General features: G+C 39.4%; 1 protein-coding gene and 2 non-coding genes across 3 annotated transcripts in view; all 3 read right to left on the reverse strand.

The window, feature by feature from the left end:
- Positions 1 to 21,936, reverse strand: part of LOC134209122 (uncharacterized) — a 44,845-nt gene that overhangs the window by 16,982 nt on the left and 5,927 nt on the right. The window contains exons 2-3 of the mRNA XM_062685106.1: positions 3,973 to 4,260; positions 3,795 to 3,895 (exon numbers count right to left, since the gene is read on the reverse strand). Of these exons, the coding sequence (XP_062541090.1) occupies positions 3,795 to 3,895; positions 3,973 to 4,159 (288 nt within the window). The 5' untranslated portion in view covers positions 4,160 to 4,260. The remainder of the gene's footprint in view (positions 1 to 3,794; positions 3,896 to 3,972; positions 4,261 to 21,936) is intronic.
- On the reverse strand, positions 15,923 to 15,995 carry Trnak-cuu (transfer RNA lysine (anticodon CUU)). Its single transcript has one exon. It is a non-coding gene; the product is annotated as a tRNA-Lys (tRNA).
- Positions 17,337 to 17,409, reverse strand: Trnak-cuu (transfer RNA lysine (anticodon CUU)). The gene has a single exon. It is a non-coding gene; the product is annotated as a tRNA-Lys (tRNA).

Below are 21,936 nucleotides of genomic sequence, written 5' to 3' on the forward strand. Positions count from 1 at the left end.
TATTAAGCCCACCCTAGACACAATAAACATTCATACATACGCCCGAAAGCCTAGACAATCGGCAAATATGATGCTGTCCCAGCGTCCTGGGTTGCAATCATGCAATACTATTGCAGGAAGGCAAGGTGAGGAAAACCAGTCGCCTGGGAGCTGTTTTTGAAAATTGAGCCGAGAGAACGAATACGGTTATTGGCCCCGGTTGTACCTTCCGGGTAAGTTTTTCGATTTTGGCATTCGCTCTGAAATGTTGACCTCACTCTGTTGGTGAGTGGTGGTATCAGACGCTGTGAGGGGTTTTCCGTGCACAAATGAATGACAAATTATTGATATAGTAATTTGGCAACGATTTCTTGTGATTTCTTCAAAATGGCAACTGACTTTTCCCGGCATTTATCCAGAAGACCAGAATTTCCTAGATATGAACCACGAATGTTCTGTGTAATAAAAAAAAATGCGCGATTACATAAATGACATTGAATATTTCAGTGGTATTTTCAAAATGATTAAATTTGACATTCATGTGCAATCGTATTCGACCCGGGTTGTGTAAACCACTCCAAACTAATATACGCGTTGTGGTCAGCAAAACAACGAGCCACAACCCAATTTCCCAACGTCCATCCTCGCCGTAGTCGTTGGCATCGATACTGGCACGTACGAGTTGTCAGTAGGATGGGGTGAGTTGATATACATTTTGAACAAAATTCGGATTTGCATCGGTGGATACATGTGCCAGCGGCCGGCAGATCTAGTGTTGTGACCGTTTCCAAACTGCAAGCCATCTATTAAAAATAAATCATCTAGGGTAACCGGCGGTAATGTTGGCCCTGGATGTAACATTGGCTCATCACGCAAATTAATCAATATTTCAGCGATAATACGTCGATTTGTAGGGAGATTTTAACCACTGCTTCTTTAGAAAAGTGTATCAAACATATATCTGCTTCATAAATCTAGATTTATACACTTCTTAAACTATTAAAAGCAACTATGTTGCGTGAAAAATCACTTTGACTCGGTTTTTTAGTAGCCATGTTTCGTTGACTTATGCAGGCTGGCTGTACTAGAGTTTTTCTTTTGCCCAATAAAAGAGTTTTCTGAATGAACATACCTGCTTTTGCACATCAGATGAATGGATAACAACCACACTATGTCAGCTATCATTTTTATTTCACAATTTCCATTAATATAGCGACATAATTAACCAAAACTTTTTTGGACAATACTGGGGGCACCCGTAGCCAAATAATGGCATGCGCTTTCGATTTGTAGCACTACGTTAGTATAGGTGAAACTTTAAAATCAAAACATTCTCACCAATAACCCGTTCTGGAGAAAATAACCGAAAGCTGCAGATAGATAGAATATCCGATGCTTGCGATTGAGATGCTGAGAATTTTTGTAAACACAGGTGAATCCACTCAGCGGTTAAGTTTCATTCACAAATTACATAACGCTAAAATCAACCCACACCAAGCCTCTAGTAATGCTCAATGTATTGAGTTCTCCAAGCGCAGTTTCACGCACACTAAAGTCACCGTGTAGGATATATAAAATAAAAGTGGGTGGTAATCTAATTGCAGCAAAAATATCACGAATACTTCTAGGGGAAGACAGCATACATCGACAGGAGTACTGCGGAATCACGCACACTTTTATTCATCTGGAGAACTCAATTGTAGAGTTCTGAAATTTATAAAGTCCTTAACGCTCAGACAAGTACCCTCCCACAACCTAAAACGTCATGTAGTTTGTGAATGGGATGATGCTTTTCTCGAAACACGATATAATCGCTTTCATTCGCACAACATACCAAAAATAATTGCCTACCTTACGGCTTCCAAACACGATTCAAGCGAAAGCGATTCAAGCATCAACCTTTTGTGTTCGATACACCATTTTCTTCATAATTTCGCAAATAAATGATTCAATTAGTGTATGAATATCTTCTTTCGCGCGAATTCTACAAACATTTTTTCATTTAATAATGGAACGATGCAATGGATTGTATATTTCATTAGATAAACTTTCAACGTCATTTCATGTGAATAATTTCAAGTCAAATTACTCGACAAATATCTTCATCATAATTCAGATCTACTATTGCTTGCAAAAAGTATTTTGATCTGTAAAATGATACCTAAAAAGTATTCTTTCAACTCGGGAAGTTGAAACACGTGAGAGATTTGAGAGGATTCACAACAGCTGATCGATATAGAGAGGAGTGGAGGGAAACGCACGTACCAATCATGAAACTTCAATGCAGGCAGAGTTAAAAACAAGCATCCAATAATTGTATTAATGAATAATTGTGTAATAATATCAGGTAGTTGGCTCAGTTATAACTGTTTATGCACAGTACAAAGCAAGGAATTGCATAGAAAACAGTTTTACAATTGGCTTTCTTCAGTAGTGCGTTATGCATCATCCCCACCTAAAGCATTGTTTACGTTTTGGAAAAAAATTTCTTTGAGAGTATCGCGAGAGCGAGAGCAACACAACTGCCATGGTTTCAACTAGCAGTAAATCTCAAAATTATGCGGCAGCCAATAATTAACGTATGCAATTTGTTCGAAGGCATAACATGTGGGCTAGAACATGTAGCCTTTTTGCAATTGGAGTTTTTAATACAGTTTTCATTTTTCTTTCATTCTTCACTTGCAAATATGGTAAATATTCGGGAAATAAATGATTCATATAATAGTATTTTCGTTAGCATGTCCTTGGTAAGCGTGCTATTGGGGGAATCAAAAACGCACTCTCACAATCCGTGTGGTAGTATTTTACATGCAACCAATTAGAATTCACGCTCAATCAGATGATTTGATTTTCTCTATTTGTTTGCATGCTGCCTTTATTCAACGCAAGCAAAATGACTGGTACTACAAACAGCAACCCATCTTTATCTTTCGTATGTTCGAAATCAACAATCACTCGTCCCAAGTGGGCTGAAAATGATCCACCTGATAGGGACAAGGATGCCGACATTTTGTCAATTTCTCTCGAGACTTTCGCTGGTTTAAATGAGATATTGCGGACATTCATCGCCGTTTTTTGCTATTTGGCGTCAACACCAAATGTAAGCAAGCCGGCTGGTGGAATAATTCTGGTTGGAAATGCAATATATGAAGATTTATAACGATAAATGTGCTCAAACGTAGCATAATGGGCCAAGGTTTGAGCCGTTACCCCTACCTACCTTCGAAACGTTGTAGGAAAGGATGCTCAGAGGTGCGAAGCAATGCGTTAGTTTGAATTGGTATAAAAGGACAAAATGTTTATGATTGAGTATGCAAACTGGATGTTGTTCTTCTGCAATATTGCTGAGCTGAATTGAATTCTGGATAACGCCCCAGGTATGTCAAAAAAGTTAGAGGAGGACAATCGCGTCAGAATCCGCAAATGCTGTTTTTGTTTTTATTGTGTGATCCCGATGGAACAAATCTCGATCCATTGTCGATCCAAATGAAAATTAAATATTCTTGCATGCTGCATCACAGCAAAGATGAACTAATATTATATCATAAACTGATAAAAAAATCAGCATTTTTTTTCATTTCATAGCACATACGATATATGGAACTATAACGCTATGTCAAGTCCATGTCGGCAGGGTCCGCTATTATTCAAAATACACGTTACCGTAATTAAGCCCACAAAGAAACATGTGATGCAATTTGAAATCTGCAAACAGTATATAATAGAAAAGAAACCCTCGAGAGAGTTGCCCGTCACATCTCTTTTCTAAAACATTTGGTCATCGATAGAGTTTGACGATCCTGAAAAATACTCACATTGATTGGTTGGAACGATCGGACGTCCTTCAGCTCAGTCAGATCTAGCGGGGGTTGCTTGTGCGGGGTGGCAGCCCAAATCGATACCAGCCAGCGATTGCCTGTGTGCAGCAGAAATCAATCAATTAACGACTAATTCGGGAGTTAATTGCAAACGAAGTTAATTCAGCAAACGTACCGGTATGGCGGTCCTGCCAGTATTGCTTGTGCTTCGAGCAACAACCGCAGATGATGTTCAGCACAAATATAAACACTCCCAGCACGGTGCAGATCGCGATGGTAACGTAGAACGGGTTGAAGTTACCGTAGATGTGTCCTTTGAAATAGGGATTTTCCAGAAATGCGAAGCGCTCGTCTATCGACATCGTCCTACACCATCTGGGGCAAAGCACACCGCATCAACGCCGGATGGATAGCTTTGCGGTAGCGGAAATTGGCCAATTTGTTGCCACCGAACGGGGTTTATCTGAAATTGGATGGTGCGCGGTGAGCGGTTAGCAAATGGGAGAGCAACAGCAATTAAATATTTATTCGCGTGGGTTAATTCGACGATTGTATTGGAGTGGAATCGAAAATGTGCTGTGAGTGATTGATACAACCAGGGATTGATATGACTTGTTATATGGTTATATTGTGCATTTTAGTCACAGTTGACTTTCAGAAAGTCACAAAAAAGGAACAAAGGTACAAGGGACTCTAATTTTTAGCATACAACATCATAGCTGTTTATGCTTCCAAGGAATCCTTGAAAGAAGAAACCGAGATCCATTTAAATTTAGTTGAAGAAGCTTTTTTTTGTATTTCAGCCATCTTAGAGTTATACATAATAGCACTTTAGGTAAGAGGGTTTAAATTTTTCATTGATTTACGTTTTATTGGTATGCATCACAGTCCTGATTTATCACCCTACCGGTAATAGTGTAAAAAATAATATTTTGGCCATAAATTTTGATCCCATAGTCCGATCTGACCAATTTTCAATAAGAAACAATGGGAAAGGATTCCCCGTCGAATGCAACTTGTTGCAAGCAAATCGGTCAATGCTTTGAACCAAAAAGTGTGTGTATAATAACCAGAAATGTCCCAAGAACAAAAATATTAAATAGACTCATTATTTCAATCAATTATGTCTAAATAATTATAAAAAGTGCACTTGTCATAAGACGAGTTTGTACATTTCCATCGAATTCCACCACTTAATTGTATCTTGACAGATACGTATTTCGACCTCAACAGTAAGGCCGTCTTCAGTGTCTCGTACTTGACTCGACTTGACGACTAAGTCGAGTCAAGTACAAGACACTGAAGACGGCCTTACTGTTGAGGTCGAAATACGTATCTGTCAAGGTACAATTAAGTGGTAGAAGTGGGATTGTACAAACGCGTCTTATAACAAGTGAAGACATTCCACTAAAAAGCTCAAAATAATTGTCTTATAAAAACTGGATAAAAACATAATTGAAAATAAGTTTAGGGACAACTAAAACGATATTGAATGATTTATCAATAAAATGAGGGTGCCCATAACCGAACTAATAAGGGTGCCACAACCGAATTTCACAGCCTTTTTGAAATGTGAAGAAAAAAAATTTCCCGTTCAAATTTTGATGGCAATCGTCATTGAGCTTCAAAATAGATTAAATTTACTGTATAAATATGCATTAGAACTAACTTTTTGAATTAAATCACTTCAATTTATGACACTTTGAAAAACACACACAAAAAAAAACTTTCATGTTGTTTTTTATGTAAAAAAAATGATTTGTTCCTAGTTCAAAGTAGAGATGCCCATCCGGTTTGATATTAAGCACAAAACATCATGCTACTATAGCAAATAAATGACGGTTGTCAGAATGGCAGCATTTCTTATCTGTCAAAAGATACATAGGGGTGCCCATAACCGAACGGCGCCCACAACCGAACCTCCTACTATATTTTATTTTATATTTTATATTTTGTTTTGCCCGACGTTTTAGCCCGCATATTTGGCCTTCTTCAAGGGTGAACCAAAATTGAACATGAACTTTAATGGATAACATAATACATAAAACATAGTAAAATAAAACTTACAATATCTATCCTTTTCCGTTACTTTCTTTCCCTTTTATCATATAGGGGAGGCTTCTTGTAATCCTACAGTTGTAACACAAAGAACATAATAAAACCGTAACATAATTCACATCGGGCAACAGGGACTATGTCCAAGGGCTTGACGATCCCTCCCCAGGCCATCTGCGAGTTGTGGGGCTTGCCTAGGATGTGGTGGGGTTTGACACTGGGCCCTGTTAAATTCCTATAAAAAGCTGCATGTATCCGCAAGTAGGCCCCACCAAAGCGACCGTGTGCTGCTCAAAGCGCACAAGCCCAAGTCCTGGTGTTAGGTGGGATGCTAAACAGCCCTGACACGACGGCCCTGACACGACGGCCCTCCGACGAGACAGGAGGTTTGCGCAGGCCCAATAAGCCGCCTGGAAAACCATTCATTACGAATAATGTAAGAGATAATGCGACTCGATATGATCGGCAATGTCCTATGCGACGAATAAAGGATCACGATTGGAAGCTTGGAACATGGTCCTACAAGTCGCTAGGTTTCGCAGGTTGCGACAGGATGATCTACCTTACCGCAGTGCGAATATTGAATCCGACCACTACCTCGTTGCAGTATGCCTGCGCTCAAAACTCTCGACGGTGTACAGCACGCGTCGAAGTCGAACGCCGCGGCTTAACATTGGGCGGCTACAAGACGGTAGACTAGCCCAAAACTACGTGCAGCAGCTGGCTGGAAGTGGCACTCGTAACAAAAGAGCAGCTAAGCGCAGAGTCTTTTGAATATGGCTGGAGAGATATTCGATCCGCCATTGGTAGCACCGCAACCGCTGCACTTGGCACGGTGCCCCCGGATCAGAGAAACGTATGACGACGAATGTGAGCAGTTAGTGGAAGAGAAGAATGCAGCATGGGCGAGATGGCTGCAACACCGCACGAGGGCGAACGAGGCACGATATAAACGGGCGCGGAACAGACAAAACACAATTTTCCGGAGGAAAAAGCGCCAGCAGGAAGATCGAGACCGTGAAGAAACGGAGCAACTGTACCGCGCTAATAGCACACGAAAGTTCTATGAGAAGTTAAACCGATCACGTAAGGGCCACGTGCCACAGCCTGATATGTGTAAGGACATAAACGGGAACCTTCTTACGAACGAGCGTGAGGTGATCCAAAGGTGGCGGCAGCACTACGAAGAACACCTGAATGGCGATGTGGCAGACGAAGATGGCGGTATGGTGATGGACCTGGGAGAACGCGCGCAGGACATAATTCTACCGGCTCCGGATCTCCAGGAAATCCAGGAGGAGATTGGCCGGCTGAAGAATAACAAAGCCCTTGGGGTTGACCAAGATTTGGGAGGAGGAAGTTTTGCCGCAGGAGTGGATGGAAGGTGTCGTGTGTCCCATCTACAAAAAGGGCGATAAGCTGGATTGTAGCAACTACCGCGCAATCACATTGCCGCCTACAAGGTACTCTCTCAAATTTTATGCCGTTGACTAGCACCAATTGTAAGAGAGTTCGTGGGCAGTACCAGGCGGGTTTTATGGGCGAACGCTCCACCACGGACCAGGTGTTCGCCATTCGTCAAGAACTGCAGAAATCCCGTGAATACAACGTACCCACACATCATCTATTCATCGACTTCAAAGCCGCATATGATACAATCGATCGGGACCAGCTATAGCAGCCAATGCACGAACACGGATTTCCGGATAAACTGACACGGTTGATCAAAGCGACGATAGATCGGGTGATGTGGGTAGATCGAGTTTCAGGGGCATTATCGAGTCCCTTCGAAACCCGCAGAGGGTTACGGCAAGGTGATGGTCTTTCGTGTCTGCTATTCAACATAGCTTTGGAAGGGGTAATACGAAGAGCAGGGATTAACACGAGTGGTACAATTTTCAATAAGTCCGTGCAGCTATTTGGCTTCGCCGACGACATAGATATTATGGCACGTAACTTTGAGAAGATGGAGGAAGCCTACATCAGACTGAAGAGGGAAGCCAAGCGGATCGGACTAGTCATCAACACGTCGAAGACGAAGTACATGATAGGAAGAGGTTCAAGACAATGTGAGCCACCCACCGCGATTTTGCATCGGTGGTGACGAAATCGAGGTGGTAGAAGAATTTGTGTACTTGGTCTTACTGGTGACTGTCGAAAATGATACCAGCAGAGAAATTCGGAGACGCATAGTGGCTGGAAATCGTACGTACTTTGGATTCCGCAAGACGCTCCGATCGAATAGAGTTCGACGTTGTACCAAACTGACAATCTATAAAACGCTCATTAGACCGGTAGTCCTCTACGGACACGAGACCTGGACGATGCTCGTGGAGGACCAACGCGCACTTGGAGTTTTCGAAAGGGAAGTGCTGCGTACCATCTATGGTGGGGTGCAAATGGTGGACGGTACGTGGAGGAGGCGAATGAACCACGAGTTGCATCAGCTGTTGGGAGAGTCACATCGTTCACACCGCGAAAATCGAACGACTGCGGTGGGCCGGAATGTCGAATAGTAACCCGGTGAAAATGGTTCTCGATAACGATCCGACGGCACAAGAAAGCGAGGTGCGCAGCGGGCAAGGTGGATCGATCAGGTGGAAGATGACTTGCGGACCCTCCGTAGATTGCGTGGTTGGCGACGTGTAGCCATGAACCGAGCCGAATGGAGAAGACTCTTATATACCGCACAGGCCACTTCGGCCTTAGTTTGAATAAATAATTAATATTAAAAATTAAAATTAAAAAAAAAAATGAGTAAAATGTGAAAAATATTTATTCGCTTCTTAATACATGTTAAGGTTTGTGTAGTCGATGACCTTCGAGGCATTATTTTGTGAGGGCAAGTTTTTTAGTGCTTTGTGATGGACGCAGAACGATCACGCGTTTATCGAAATGTCCGGTACTGCTTTGCGGACGATTAAATTTTTATTTTGTTTTAATTTTATTTAGGTGTTTTTCAAATCTTAAAATTAGGTTCAACACCGTGGGGCGATTAAATTAATGATCGCGTTTGTCGAAGTGTTCGGTTCTGCTGTGCGCGAGTAAATTAATAAAAAAAATTGAACAATCAGTGCATGTTCGTGTTCTGTATTGGACGTAGAACGATCGGAAATCGCGTCCAGGCATATTCTCTTCAAAAAGCAGAACAATCGGCCGGTCATCAAAATTTTGCTGCTTTGTGCGGGTGAGTAAATTAATTAGAAAGTAAAAGTCTTCAACTCTTCAGTAAGCAGAACGATCGGTCGGTCTTTTAAATTTTGTTCTGCTTAGAGCGGTAAGCAGAATGATTGGCCGGTCACCGGAATTTTATTATGCTTTGTGCGGCCTTTAAGTAAAATTATTAGTTTTGTTTTCATCGATCAAACTATACGATATACACGTCATACCGTTTACCAAAACAATTCTAATTCTAATAAAAATTACCCATGTGTATTTCCATCATCAAATTTCCTGGATTTTCGATGGTCTGGTGTCCCTCCGGAAAAACCAGAACATCCGTAAAAGAGATCAATTAAAAAAAATTTTGAAAATTTTTTCAAATGAAAGTAGTTGATTATGACCTTGATTTGTGGATGGGCGATTGTGCTCTTAATTCAAGCTATTTTGGCCAATGAACATACCCATCAGAAATCACGTCAGTTGAACGAAATTTGCTGAATAGACAGTATTAGTCGTTTCAAATTTGAAGTTAAAATACAGTTAGGGGTCGTACACTAATTACATAAGCACTTATGGGGGGGGGGGACGATGGTATGCCATTTTCTTACGTTACATATAAATAAAAAAATATTTGTATAGGAAAAAAATTACATGGGGGAAGGAGGTGTTGAAAAACCCAGAAAAAATGCTAACGTAATTAGTGTGCGGTCCCTTACGCCTATTTGAAAAAAGTTCCTAGAACCCATCATAGAAGAGCACGTTTTTTTTTCAAGCTTTTGATTATCGTACTCTAAGCAATAAATGGTTGTCGTAACCCATTTTGATGGACCTTAGTGGCCACCGGAGGTTCCCCCTTTTTTCTCAAAGCTTTTGACAACTGTGCTCTGAGTAATGAATGATTGTCGTGACCCATTTTGATGAATCTGAGTTGCCAACGGAGGTCCCGCGGAAGATCCGGATCATCCGTAGCAGTTAATAATATATGAGACTCATCATAGAAGAACGCGTTGTTTCCAAGGCTTTTCCTTATCGTTTTCTGAGTAACGAATGACTGCGGTAACCCATTTTCATGAACATTAGTAGCCACCGAAGGAATTTCCGTAAAAGTGGTCAATTCATGGAATTTATCATACAGTCAAACCACTATGAGTCGATGTTTTATGACTCGATATCGACTCATGGAAGCATATTATGTCACATTAAAGGATATTTCATGGACTGTGATGGTCCGTCCAAAGAGCTTTCCAAGGATTTTCGATTCCATTCTCGATATTGCCACGAGTCGATGGTCCCTTCAATATCGACTCATGAATAGGGTGGCTCAAAAAACACTTTTTCAATTTTTCTGATGGGCCGCCCTCTTATTCGGTTCTATTTGATGCCCTGATGCTCTGGACAAAATTTCGGCCAAATCGGTCAACGTTTGGGCGGTGCTAAACTCGTTGGAAGTTTATATGGAAAAATGTATGTAGAAACATCCCAAAACAGTGATTTGCAGTTGGACGGCACAATTTACGATCAAGAACAATGATACTTATTAAGTTCTTGTAGAATTAAATACAGAATGTTATGCTGAAAACCGCGAGAAGATAAGAGTTTGTTAGGCAAAGATATTAGCATTTTACTGGAGTGTTGTAGGGGTGAATTCATTTCTTTTCAAAGGTAAAAGAAACGAAATTTGCTCAAACCCCACTTCAGAGAAATGCTAATAACTTAGCCGGGAAAACTCTAATCTTCTCGCGGTTTTTTGCATAACATTCTGTATTAAATTCTTCAAGATTTGAATGAGTATCATAGTTCTTCATCGTAAGTTGTGCCGTCCAACTGCAATTCACCGTTTTTGGATGTTTCTGCATACATTTTTGCATATAAACTTCCAACGAGTTTAGCACCGCCCAAACGTTGACCGATTTGGCTGAAATTTTGTCCAGAGCATCAGGGCATCAAATAGAACCGAATAAGAGGGCGGCCCATCAGAAAAATTAAAAAAAGTTTTTTCCATACTAATTTGAGCCACCCTACTCATGAAGCTTATACAGTCAAACGAAGGCATTTTTCAAAAGTTTTTGATTATCGTACTCTGAGTAACAAATGATTGTCGAGACCGTTTCTCGTGAACCTGAAAGACCTCGGAGGACTTCTACAACATACGTAAAACAGGTTAATTCATGGAATTCAAGAGAGCATTTTTTCTTCAAATCTTTTTTTTATCGTTCTCTGAGCAAGACAAGCATGTCTTGACCCGTTCCCATGGACATGAGTGGATATGGGGGGTCTTTTGGAAGACTGGAACATCCGATAAAGTGGTCAATTAATAAAACTCATACTTAAAGAGAGCATTTTTTCAGGAAAGAGAACATTTTTTCCAAAAACATATCATCGTGTTCTGAGTTACAAATAATTGTTGTGGTCCCTTCTTATCGACCTAATAGGCCACTGGAGGTGGTCATTTCATGGAATTCATCCTCATGTACCCTCGGAGATCATCCGGAAAATACTGAATAGCTGTTAAATTGGTTAATTCATGAAATTCATTATAGGAAAACGCGATTTTTACAAAATTTTGCTGTCGTGTTCTATGCAAGAAATTATTGACGTGACCCACCCTCACGGACCTGAGTGGACACCGAAGGTCCTTCAGAAGATCCGGAACATCAGTAAAAGTGTTGATTTCATGGAAATCATTCTATTAGAGAGATTTTCTTTTTTTAAATTTCTTGTTTTCGTACTCTGAGCAAGAAATAATCCTCGTACATGTTCTCATGGATCTTAGTGACCAGCGGAGCATCATCCGTAAAAGTGATCCATTCATGAAACGCATTTTAGAAGCACGCCGATTTCCGTATTTCGTATTCTGAGCAAGAAATTATTGTCCTGATCCATACTTATGGCTTTGAATTGCCACCTGAGGTCCTCCGAAAGATCTGGGATATCCTTAAAAAAGAAGCCTTAGGAGAACCTGAATTGACCATTTTCATGGATGTTCCGAATCTTCACTCAGGTTCCTCAAAATGGGTCACGACAATCATTTGTACGATAAATCGTAAAGTACGATAATCGTTTCAGTCAAACCTCCATGAGTCGATGTTCTGTGACTCAATATCGACTCAAGGAAGGAAATTATGCCATAATAAACAATATGTTCAGGGTTACAGTGATGGTCCCTTCAAACAGCTACTGAAGGATTTTCTATTCCACATCTTGATATTTCCATGAGTCGACAATCCCTTCAATATAGACTCATGAATTCACCACTTTTACGGATGTCCCGGATCTTCCGGAGGACCTCCGGTGGCCTCACAGGTCCATTAATATGAGTCACCACAATCATTTGTTACTAAGAGTTTGATAAAGGAAAGCTTTGTATAAATCCCGCTCTTGTATGATGACTTTCATGAGTTGACCACTTATACAGACGTTCCGGATCTTCCAAAGAAACACAGGACCGAGTAATAACCATGAAATGTGATGATCCCTGAAAATAGACAATGAGTACATTTTATTGGGATTTTTGTCACAAAAAATTGTCAGTATTTCCAAAGTTAACCCTGGAAAAGCAAGAAATCACGCCAACAATTGGCCTAAGAATCTATGAAACCGATACCTGGAACCAGAATTGCCCAATCTCAACAATCAGTCCGTGACGACATCCACGGAATCCATACCTACAATTTGGTTACAAAAGATTGATAATTGCCTCAGAGGTGAGCCAGCCTAGGGCTGCAAGCCTCTTTAATCTATCTATCTATCTATCTATCTATCTATATCTATTCTATATATATATAAAACTCAATGTTTGTATGTTTGTATGTATGTTTGTATGTATGTTCCAGCATAACTTCTGAACCCATTGACCGATTTCAACCAAATTTGGAACACACATTCTTTACCTTTAAGAGATGACGATAGGGGGGTAAGGGATGCTCTTTTGAAAAGGGGGAGGGTGTGGGGGGAAGGGTATTGCTTAGTTATTGATCAACTCAGTGTACCTTTTGAACTCCTTGGCCGATTTCTACCGAATTTGGAACACACATTCTTTATCTTAAAGAGACGACGATAGGGGAGTTAGGGATGCTGTTTGGAATAGGGGAAGGGTATGGGGGAAGGGGTACCCAGTCAACATTTTTATGCTTATTGCTATTGATATAGGTCATCATATACACATAAGATATTATGTATATAATGCACCGAATCGCTATATACCTACTAAAGTGGAGGCCATATACGTGCTAAATAAGGACTTTCTCGAGTTTTCATGAACATTTATACGACTTAGTGAATATTTGAAAAAATAAATGGTAACAACCCTGTCTCGAACATTTGACCTCTGGAACTAAAGGCTGGTGCTCTACCCTTGCGCTACTCAGCAACTCTTGAAAAGCAGCAACATTTTGACAATCATAATCTAGATGGAGATTTATTATTGACAAGAGCTTCAGTGTACGATATGAACTACATTGATACGATTCGGATGCCTTGTTGTTGTACGTACAAATGTGGCTTGAATCGTATATGATAACAACTTATGATTATCCTGATAATGTTCGTACATAACAACGATTGCGTATCATTCCAAACGATTCAACCCACGTATAAACGATTCTGAAATGTCAACATCAGTAATGTCTTTCATCGTGTTTACTTTCGAACTGTGTTGCAGCTCAGTTATGTACATTTTAGTTGTTCGATGAATTGTTAGTGCAGATATTGAGCGATAATAGTTGGCAGCAAAAAATTACACTGACAATAACCGGAATTTTGGCAGATCGGATGGAATGAAGTAAGTAATTTTGAAATTAATTTAATTGGTAAGGGTTAGTGGTTAGTGCTCAACACGCAAACGGTGGAAGCTATATACGTACAACGCACATCGGTATATGATTTGCATGACAATATGTGTATACATAAACGATATTTCCGATTTTATCCGATAAAACTGATATTGTTTATATAGGTTTATGACTTTTAAAAACGCAATCGTAAATATTGCGTACACAAGTATCATATACAATATTATTCATATTTTAGCCATCTTTATAAGCTGTCATATACGAATGTGAAAGAAAATAGCAATATATGCGATACAATTTATCATTTCATATACGATATGTGGTTTACTGGGTATGACTTATTTATTGGTCAATTCGGAGTATCTTCTGAACCCATTGGCCGTTTTCAACCAAATTTGGAACAAACATTCTTCATATTAAGGAGACGACGATAGTGTGGTTAGGGATGCCCTTTGAAAAAGGGAGGGTATGGGGGAGGGGTATTGTTCAGCAATCGATCAACTCATAGTAAGTCTTGAATCCAATGACCAATTTGAACCAAATTTGTATCAAATATTATCCTAAGGAAACAATTTTAGTGGATGTGGGTAGGTCATTTTAAAAGGGGGAGGGTGTGAGAGGGGGGAATTGTTGAGTTATCAATCAATTCAGCATAACTTTTGAACCCATTTACCGATGGCCACCAAATTTGGAACCCATATTCTCTGTTTAAGGAAGACTATGTCAGTCTGGGTAGGAGTGTCATAGCTGAATGAGAGAGAGGGTATATTTATTAAACGAAAAGTTTAGTATACCATTTTTCCGCATGGGTCAATTAAAAAAAAATTGTAAACACGTATTCTCTACCCTCTACCCTATTATGGAGAAGCTGGGAAAATCTTTTGGAATGTGGGAGGTTATTGGGGTTGGGTATTGTTTAGAAAACGACTTAATTTAAAATCCCTCTTATTTAGTTCATTCGAGGTTCTTTGACATCGTACAATGCTCCGGAAACAAATTTCCCGAATTCCCCAAAAATAGCAAATTCTCGACAATAACATTTTCCCGGTAATAACATTTCCCCAAAAATGACTTCAACGAAAATGATATTTCCCAAAAATGATTCTTACCGATACACATATCCCAGAATATGACATTTCCCGGAAAATGACATATCCCTGAATGAAGTAGGCTATTTACATAACACTATTTAGCCTAAGGTCATTCGACATGAAGGGCATTTGGGATAATTATGAACAGCATCAGAAAAATCTTTCATAGAAAGCATGCATTTGCTGGGTATAGAGCAATGATAATTGTTACCATTCATCGGTTTGCCCAGTGAAAAGCAATGATTAATGTGTTTTCTTCTGGATGCTGGGTGTGATTTCTTCTTCAAAAGTAGGCATTTGCCCGGAATAAGGCAATGACGAGTGTGATCCCTTCTTTAAAAATGGGCGTTTGCCCGAAATAAAGCATCGGTGGATGTTTTTTCTTCTTTAGCAATTGACGTTTGTTCGGAATAAGGCAATTCAAACCAACGATCCCTTTTTAAAGATAAGTCAATGCTTCTAAAAGCCTTCATTTAATCAAATGATGAAGTATCAATAAGTTAACACAATTACTCTGTTGATCAATTGGTTTTACATTTTCTGATTGTGATAAAAAACTGAAAACTAAACTGGCAATTCCGAGCAAGGCCGGGTACATAAAGCTAGTGAAGTAATAAAAAAAAATGATAATTGGTTCGCAAATGAACTTTTGGGAGCGAATTGAGTTGGGGTCATTTTTGACCTGCTAATGCACAATGTGTCACTTTTTCTGGTCCCTTTTGGTCTTGTAATTCTTCGTTTCTTAAAGTTAGGAAATGTCAGAAAATCAGGCCCTATCTCATTTCGTTACAAAACTACAACGTTTTTAAATCATCTCTGGGCCAAAATAGACTCCAATGCACTAGGAAGGTTAGGATTAAAAAAACATTTACTGGAGGATGCGGATACTTCTCACATGCTATGCGAGCGCTCTACAATCTGGGCCTATGTTGGGGGTCCTATATTTCAATGCAACTGTGCTTCACCCATTATTTGTCAGTTATCAAATGTTACTGATAAAGTAGTTTTCATGATATAAAAGGATTGCCGCCCAACGTGGGGCTCGAACCCACGACCCTGAGATTAAGAGTCTCATGCTCTACCGACTGAGCTAGCCGGGCTGTTATGACAGAATCGTGGTTAATAATTAGTCCTCCTTTTTCAATGATCGTCTGGAAATTGGTGATGTATTTCGTTGTTTCGCGATGAGATGATGTTCAGTTAGATGGAAAACGGAACTGTTCCCCTAGTTATATTTTGCCTGTAACTGCATATTTGTCCCATCTTTGCGCCAAATGTCAGTGTAATCATGGCTAATTATGTTTTTTTTTCGCGCGCCGTTACCATACTCAGTGGTAATCAATTGAATGAATTTATGAAGAAGTAAGCTGAGTAAGTCATTCTATGTTTTGAATAATCAAAACACGATTGTCAAAACTCGGAGCAAATGTGCTTCATGAAAGTGTTTATTTTATGCTCTGCGTACACTTAGAATTTTTATGGAAAAAACGTTTATTTTGATGCACATATTTGGAGCATCCAAAAACATTTAAAATAAGGTTTGGTTTAAAATTTACATGAATTCAAATTACAATCAAGATCGTAAAATTTTACACGTTCTATATTTTTAATGATTGTAAAATTATATCCATGAAATAAATTTAAATACGATTTATTCTCATTGTTTCATTTCATGTATAATTCAACATTTCAGCAGTTACAGTCTTATGTATAATGATTAGTTTGTGAAATTGGAATTGATGATCTTCACAAATTGATTGTTACCGTAGGTGATCCATCTATTAGCCTTAGTTTGAACAATTTATTCGGTTGTGCATCGGAACAATCTTCAAAAATATGAAAAACATTCAACAGCAATGATTTATTACTATTTACTAGCAGAACTTACCCTGCATTTCTCGGGTTTGTTGTTCGATTTGGCGTTCCAAAAGTCAATTTAAGAGTTATTGCGATGCCGTGTGTTAGATCTATTTTCGTGCGATCGTATTGGGTTTCCTTACGACTCACTTTATTATCGAATTTCAATGATTTTTTCAACAATTTGTATACCAATATTAAATACAACTGATCTGAAAATGTTGCAAATCAGTCTGACGAATAGTCTATCCGTTCGTGAGCTATGTTGCCTAAGAAGAAATGCAAACTCATTTTTATATATAGAGAATAGATTGTATTTGATTTTCATGCAATACAAATCGAATACAATACAAAAAGAAAATGGCGTGCGAGAAGAATTGTTCTTAATCATGTTTAAGATTTTAACAAAAACATCAACTGGAGATGCGGGGCATCGATCCCCGTACCTCTCACATGCTAAGCGAGCGCTCTACCATCTGAGCTACATCCCCGTTGTCCTACTTCAATGCAACTGTGCTTCATGAATTATTCGTCAGCTCTCAAATGTTAATGATACAGCAGATTTTACATTATAAAAGAATTGCCGCCCAACGTGGGGCTCGAACCCACGACCCTGAGATTAAGAGTCTCATGCTCTACCGACTGAGCTAGCCGGGCTGTTATGACTCTTGAGCAGCAAGGCATGAGTCATGCGTAGCCAAATGTGTAAGTTGAAGTAGATCGACTGCTGTGTGGTAGATATTTATGCTAAATCATAGTGATCTATTAGTTGATCGGTTGATCATTGGTCTATAAAAAATGATAATTTGATTGAACTTCAATACCACGTGTCTACAAACATAAACAAACTTTTACATGAGAAATGCCTGCTTTGAAGAGTTTTGTTATATTTTCAACATGAGGAGGAATGAAGAGTGGTGAGAATTATTGCACTTCAATTTGCTCAGAAGATTGTGAATATGTTTGATCCATTGATTTATCCAGGAGAAAAAATGCGAAAAGCATCATTGACCATATTTGTTTTAACAAAATCGAAGAGTATAACTCCAATTAAAGGAACTTCTTATAGGAAATAGGACTTCGACATCATCTAGAGATTAATTGTAGCAAATTTCAATGGAATTATTAGTTCTTATTAGAAGTACTTTTCCAAATTCGTTTGTGTTGATGTATTGAAATTTTCTTATTGCAGTTTGCCTCGTGTCACAACGTGCTTGCATGACATTTCATTATTTCTGAAATCCGATAGACGGATTTCGTTTGCAGGGAGAACTGCCAATCAGTGTTGGTAAAATCACTCATAAATCTCAATCAATGAGCCCTCCCCTGCGAACCAAATCGTCTGCGATTTTAATGGAAAGCATCACGCTTGAATTTTTCATGCTAAAACGGGAAATTTATTGCTTATACATGGAAGAGTGTCTAATATTTTAGGCGACAAACGTCAATTCACTGTTTTTTACGAAGGAGAACAAAAGAAACCCTACGATGATTCAAATGGATGATTCAACTCATCCATGAGTTTTTAGGTGCTGAGTTGGGTTCGTTTCAACTCACGCTTGATTTGAATCGTCCATGAGTTTTGAGAATTTGAGTTTTTACCAACACTGCTGCCAATTGCATATCTTTGAGAGTATATGAGTAAAGTTTTGATGAATGAAGAATGCGTCACTGTGTAGTTCACTCGGGTAGAGGTGTGTGCCGGTCCTAAAATTGTCGGCGGCGGCGTTTGTAATAATTTTGCTCTGTGGCGGCGGCGTTTTCAGACCTAGGGGGAAATTTAAAAAATTCAAGGAGATGGCATTTTCACGAAAAAATCCCTTTAGTTTCATCGGGATGTTTTTAGCGTATCAATCCGAAAATTCCAATTTCGTAATTTCCATACAAAATCCTAAGAAGTTCTACAAATATGAACCGGCGTAACCATTTTTCGATCAGCGGCGTGACAGGTTTTAACAAATTTTGGCGTTCGCGTGATGCCAGAAATTGTCGGCGGCGAGAGTAAAAGTCGTATGATTTGTATAAGATTTACAATTATCACACAGGGGAAGTGCACCGGTTTTGGCCAACTTAGTGCCTAATTTGGCCAACCCTGAAAAATACAATTTTTTCCAAAATAATCGATCAGTTGAAAGCAGCGTTGAAAGGTGAGGGATATATTTCTTGCTGGAACTAATAAAACCCTTGCGAATTGGTTTATTTTTTGAGTTATTCGCAAATTTGGCCAAATTAGGAACATGGCCAAAACCGGTACAGTTCCCCTAACATATCTCATTTCTGTTGCACTTTGCTTCTAATCTCTCTCTGATTAGGAGCAGAACCGGCTTTTTCATATGTTTCACCTAGTATTTACAAAAATCGGGTTTCTCAACATCATAAAAACAAAACAAAAACATCTTCAATCTTGATCAAATCATTCATCAATTATAATATTTGATAGGGACCGTCAATATATAGGACTGAAGGGTAGTAAATAAAGAGAGTCGGTCTCGTACTTCTTATTACAGTCGACTCTCTACATCTCGATATTGAAGGGATCATCGAAATAAGGAGGGATCAAGGAATGGAAGGAAATTGTACTAGATTTGAAAAAGTTTGTTACTATAAAAAACGACAACAAAACAAATGTCATTTAATGTGTTTGTTTGTGCCTCAAGATGGTCTAGTAACCTAGAATTTCGAATATCTCGACATAGGGAGAGTGAATCCTGAACAAACTTTGACTAGAACACATCGAGATTGGGAGGTTGTCGTGATCCAGAAAGTAAAAATGTACCGTTTTGGGTCTAATCCCGAACATGACTCATATTCCGAACACTGGCATTTTGGCACCCTAAAACTAAAAATTTCATCGGTTTTCAGTACTGATGATTAAGATTACAAATGAATTCAAGATCCTATGGAGAGAATTTCACGAATAAAGCCAAAATGCCCGTTTAAAAGCGAATGTTCGAGCCATGTTGAAGTTGATGTTGAAGGGACCGGGAAAACCATCGATATCGAGATGTAGAGAGTCGACTGTATAGCGATAACGATAACTTATAACGATTCGTGGATAGATGTAACGCTCATGGGCGTAGCCAGGATTTCGATTAGGGGGGGACCAAATTTTTTAGGTCTTCTGAATCGTTGTTTTATAGTAGTTTTATAAAAACACATGAATATTAGTGCTTGGTACTTTTTAATTCTAAGCTCCAAACACTTTGAAACCAAATCCACAACCAACAGTAAAGGCTGAATCTCAACCGCGCGTTGCGCGTCAGCGTTTTGTACTAAAACGTAATGCCAATAAACGTGACGCAATCACGCCCGGATTATTCAGGAATGCCTCCAGCAATTTCTTCGGCAATGTCTTCAGGAATTCCACCATCAATTTCGCCGAGAATTGACCGAAAATTCCACCATTATTTACTCCAAGAAATCCTCCACGAATTCTTTTATAAGTTCTGCAAGGAATTCTTCAGATAATTCTTTCGTGCTGTTTCTCATAAAAAAATCTGTAAAATTGCACCGTGGAATTCCTAAGAATATTCCGTGAAAATTCCGCAGAATTGCCAATAAACATTCCTGAGAATTCCGCGAAAAATCTTCGAACTTCCTGTGTAAATTCCATATTTTTTTCCGTGAAAGATTCGAATAATTTCTTGTAAAAATTTCAAAGAATTTCTCCAGGAATTCCACCGAAAATTTATACAGAAATTATACCGAAAATAAAATCAACAATTTTTGGAGGAGTTCCCAGATTAATTCCCAAAGATATCCAGAAAGAATTCCGGTGGAAATTTCAAGATTTCCACTGGAAATCCTGCAGGAGTTCCTTCGAAAATTTCTCCGGGAATTCTTCCAGGAGTTCAACTTGCAGATACTCCAAGAATTCCTCCAGGATTTCCTCCGAGAATTATTCCTGTAGTTCTATCGGCAGTTTCTACGGGGGCTCTCTGAAAATTCTTCCGGGAATTTCTCCAGAATTTCCTCCGGGAATTATACAGAAATCCCTCCAGAAGCTCCTCCGAGAATTTCTCTGGGAGCTCTTCAAGGAATTCTCCGGGAGGTCCTCTGATGATGATGATGGTCCTGCTACATACCCCTACAAAGGTTTCAGCTAGATGAGATTTGTCTATAAGATGAATTCTCCAAGATTTTTTCCGAGAAGTCTTCTGGTAGATTCACTGGCAGTTCCTCCGGAGGTTCATTTAAAAAATCTCCCGGGAGTTTCTTTAGAAATTCCTCCGGGTATTCCACCAGTAGCTCTTCCAGGAGATCATTCAGGCTTTTTTCAGGAAATCATTTAGGCTTTCTTCAGAAAATTAGCTGGAAATTCCTCCCGAAGTTCTTCCAATAGTTTTTCTGGGAGTTCCTCCGGGAGGTCCTCTAAGAATTCTTCTAGAGTTTTTCCTGAAATTCCTCCGGGAGTTCTTACGGGAGCTCCTCCGGCAGTTCCTACGTTAATTCCTCCGGGAGATCCACCAGCAGTTTTTATGAGCATTTCTCCGGGAGTTTCACCGGCAGTTCCTTCGAGAAGGAACTTCCGGAGTAATTTCCGGAGGAACTCCCAGAGGAATTTCTGTAGGAATTACCGGAGAAGCATCAGAGGAATATTCGGAAGAACTGCCAGAGGAACTTCTAGATGAATTTATTGAAGAACTACAGGAAGAATTTCCGGAGTAAATCCTGGAGGAACTCTCGTAAGAACTTCTGGATGAATTCCAGGACAAACTCCTGGAAGAATTCTTAAAGGACCTCCCGGAGGAGCTCCCAGAGAAATTTTCCGAGGAACTTCTGAAGGAATTTGTAGATAAATTCCCAAAGAAAGCCTTAATGAACTCCTAAAAGAAAGTCTGAATGAATTTCCGGAGGAACTACTAGTGGAACTCCCGGAGAAATTTTCAGAGGATCAGCCGATGGAATACTTGGATTTGAATTTCTAGAGGAACATCCGAAATCCCATTTTCCTTGAAATTCCTGCCAAATATCCTCAAAGAATCCCCTGTAAAATACCTGGAGAGATTACTAGAGGAACTTTTGGAAAAACTGCTGGGGGAGCTCCCGGAGGAACTCCCACAAGCACTTCCAGAGGAATTCTCACAAGGTAGTACTGAAATAATTATTGGAGAAGTTCATGAAGGAATTTCTGGAGAAATGTCAGAAGAAATTCCCGAAAAAATACCAGGAGGAATTAATGCA

The sequence above is a fragment of the Armigeres subalbatus genome, chromosome 2, assembly GCF_024139115.2.
Source record: "Armigeres subalbatus isolate Guangzhou_Male chromosome 2, GZ_Asu_2, whole genome shotgun sequence".
Taxonomy (NCBI): Eukaryota; Metazoa; Arthropoda; class Insecta; order Diptera; family Culicidae; genus Armigeres; species Armigeres subalbatus.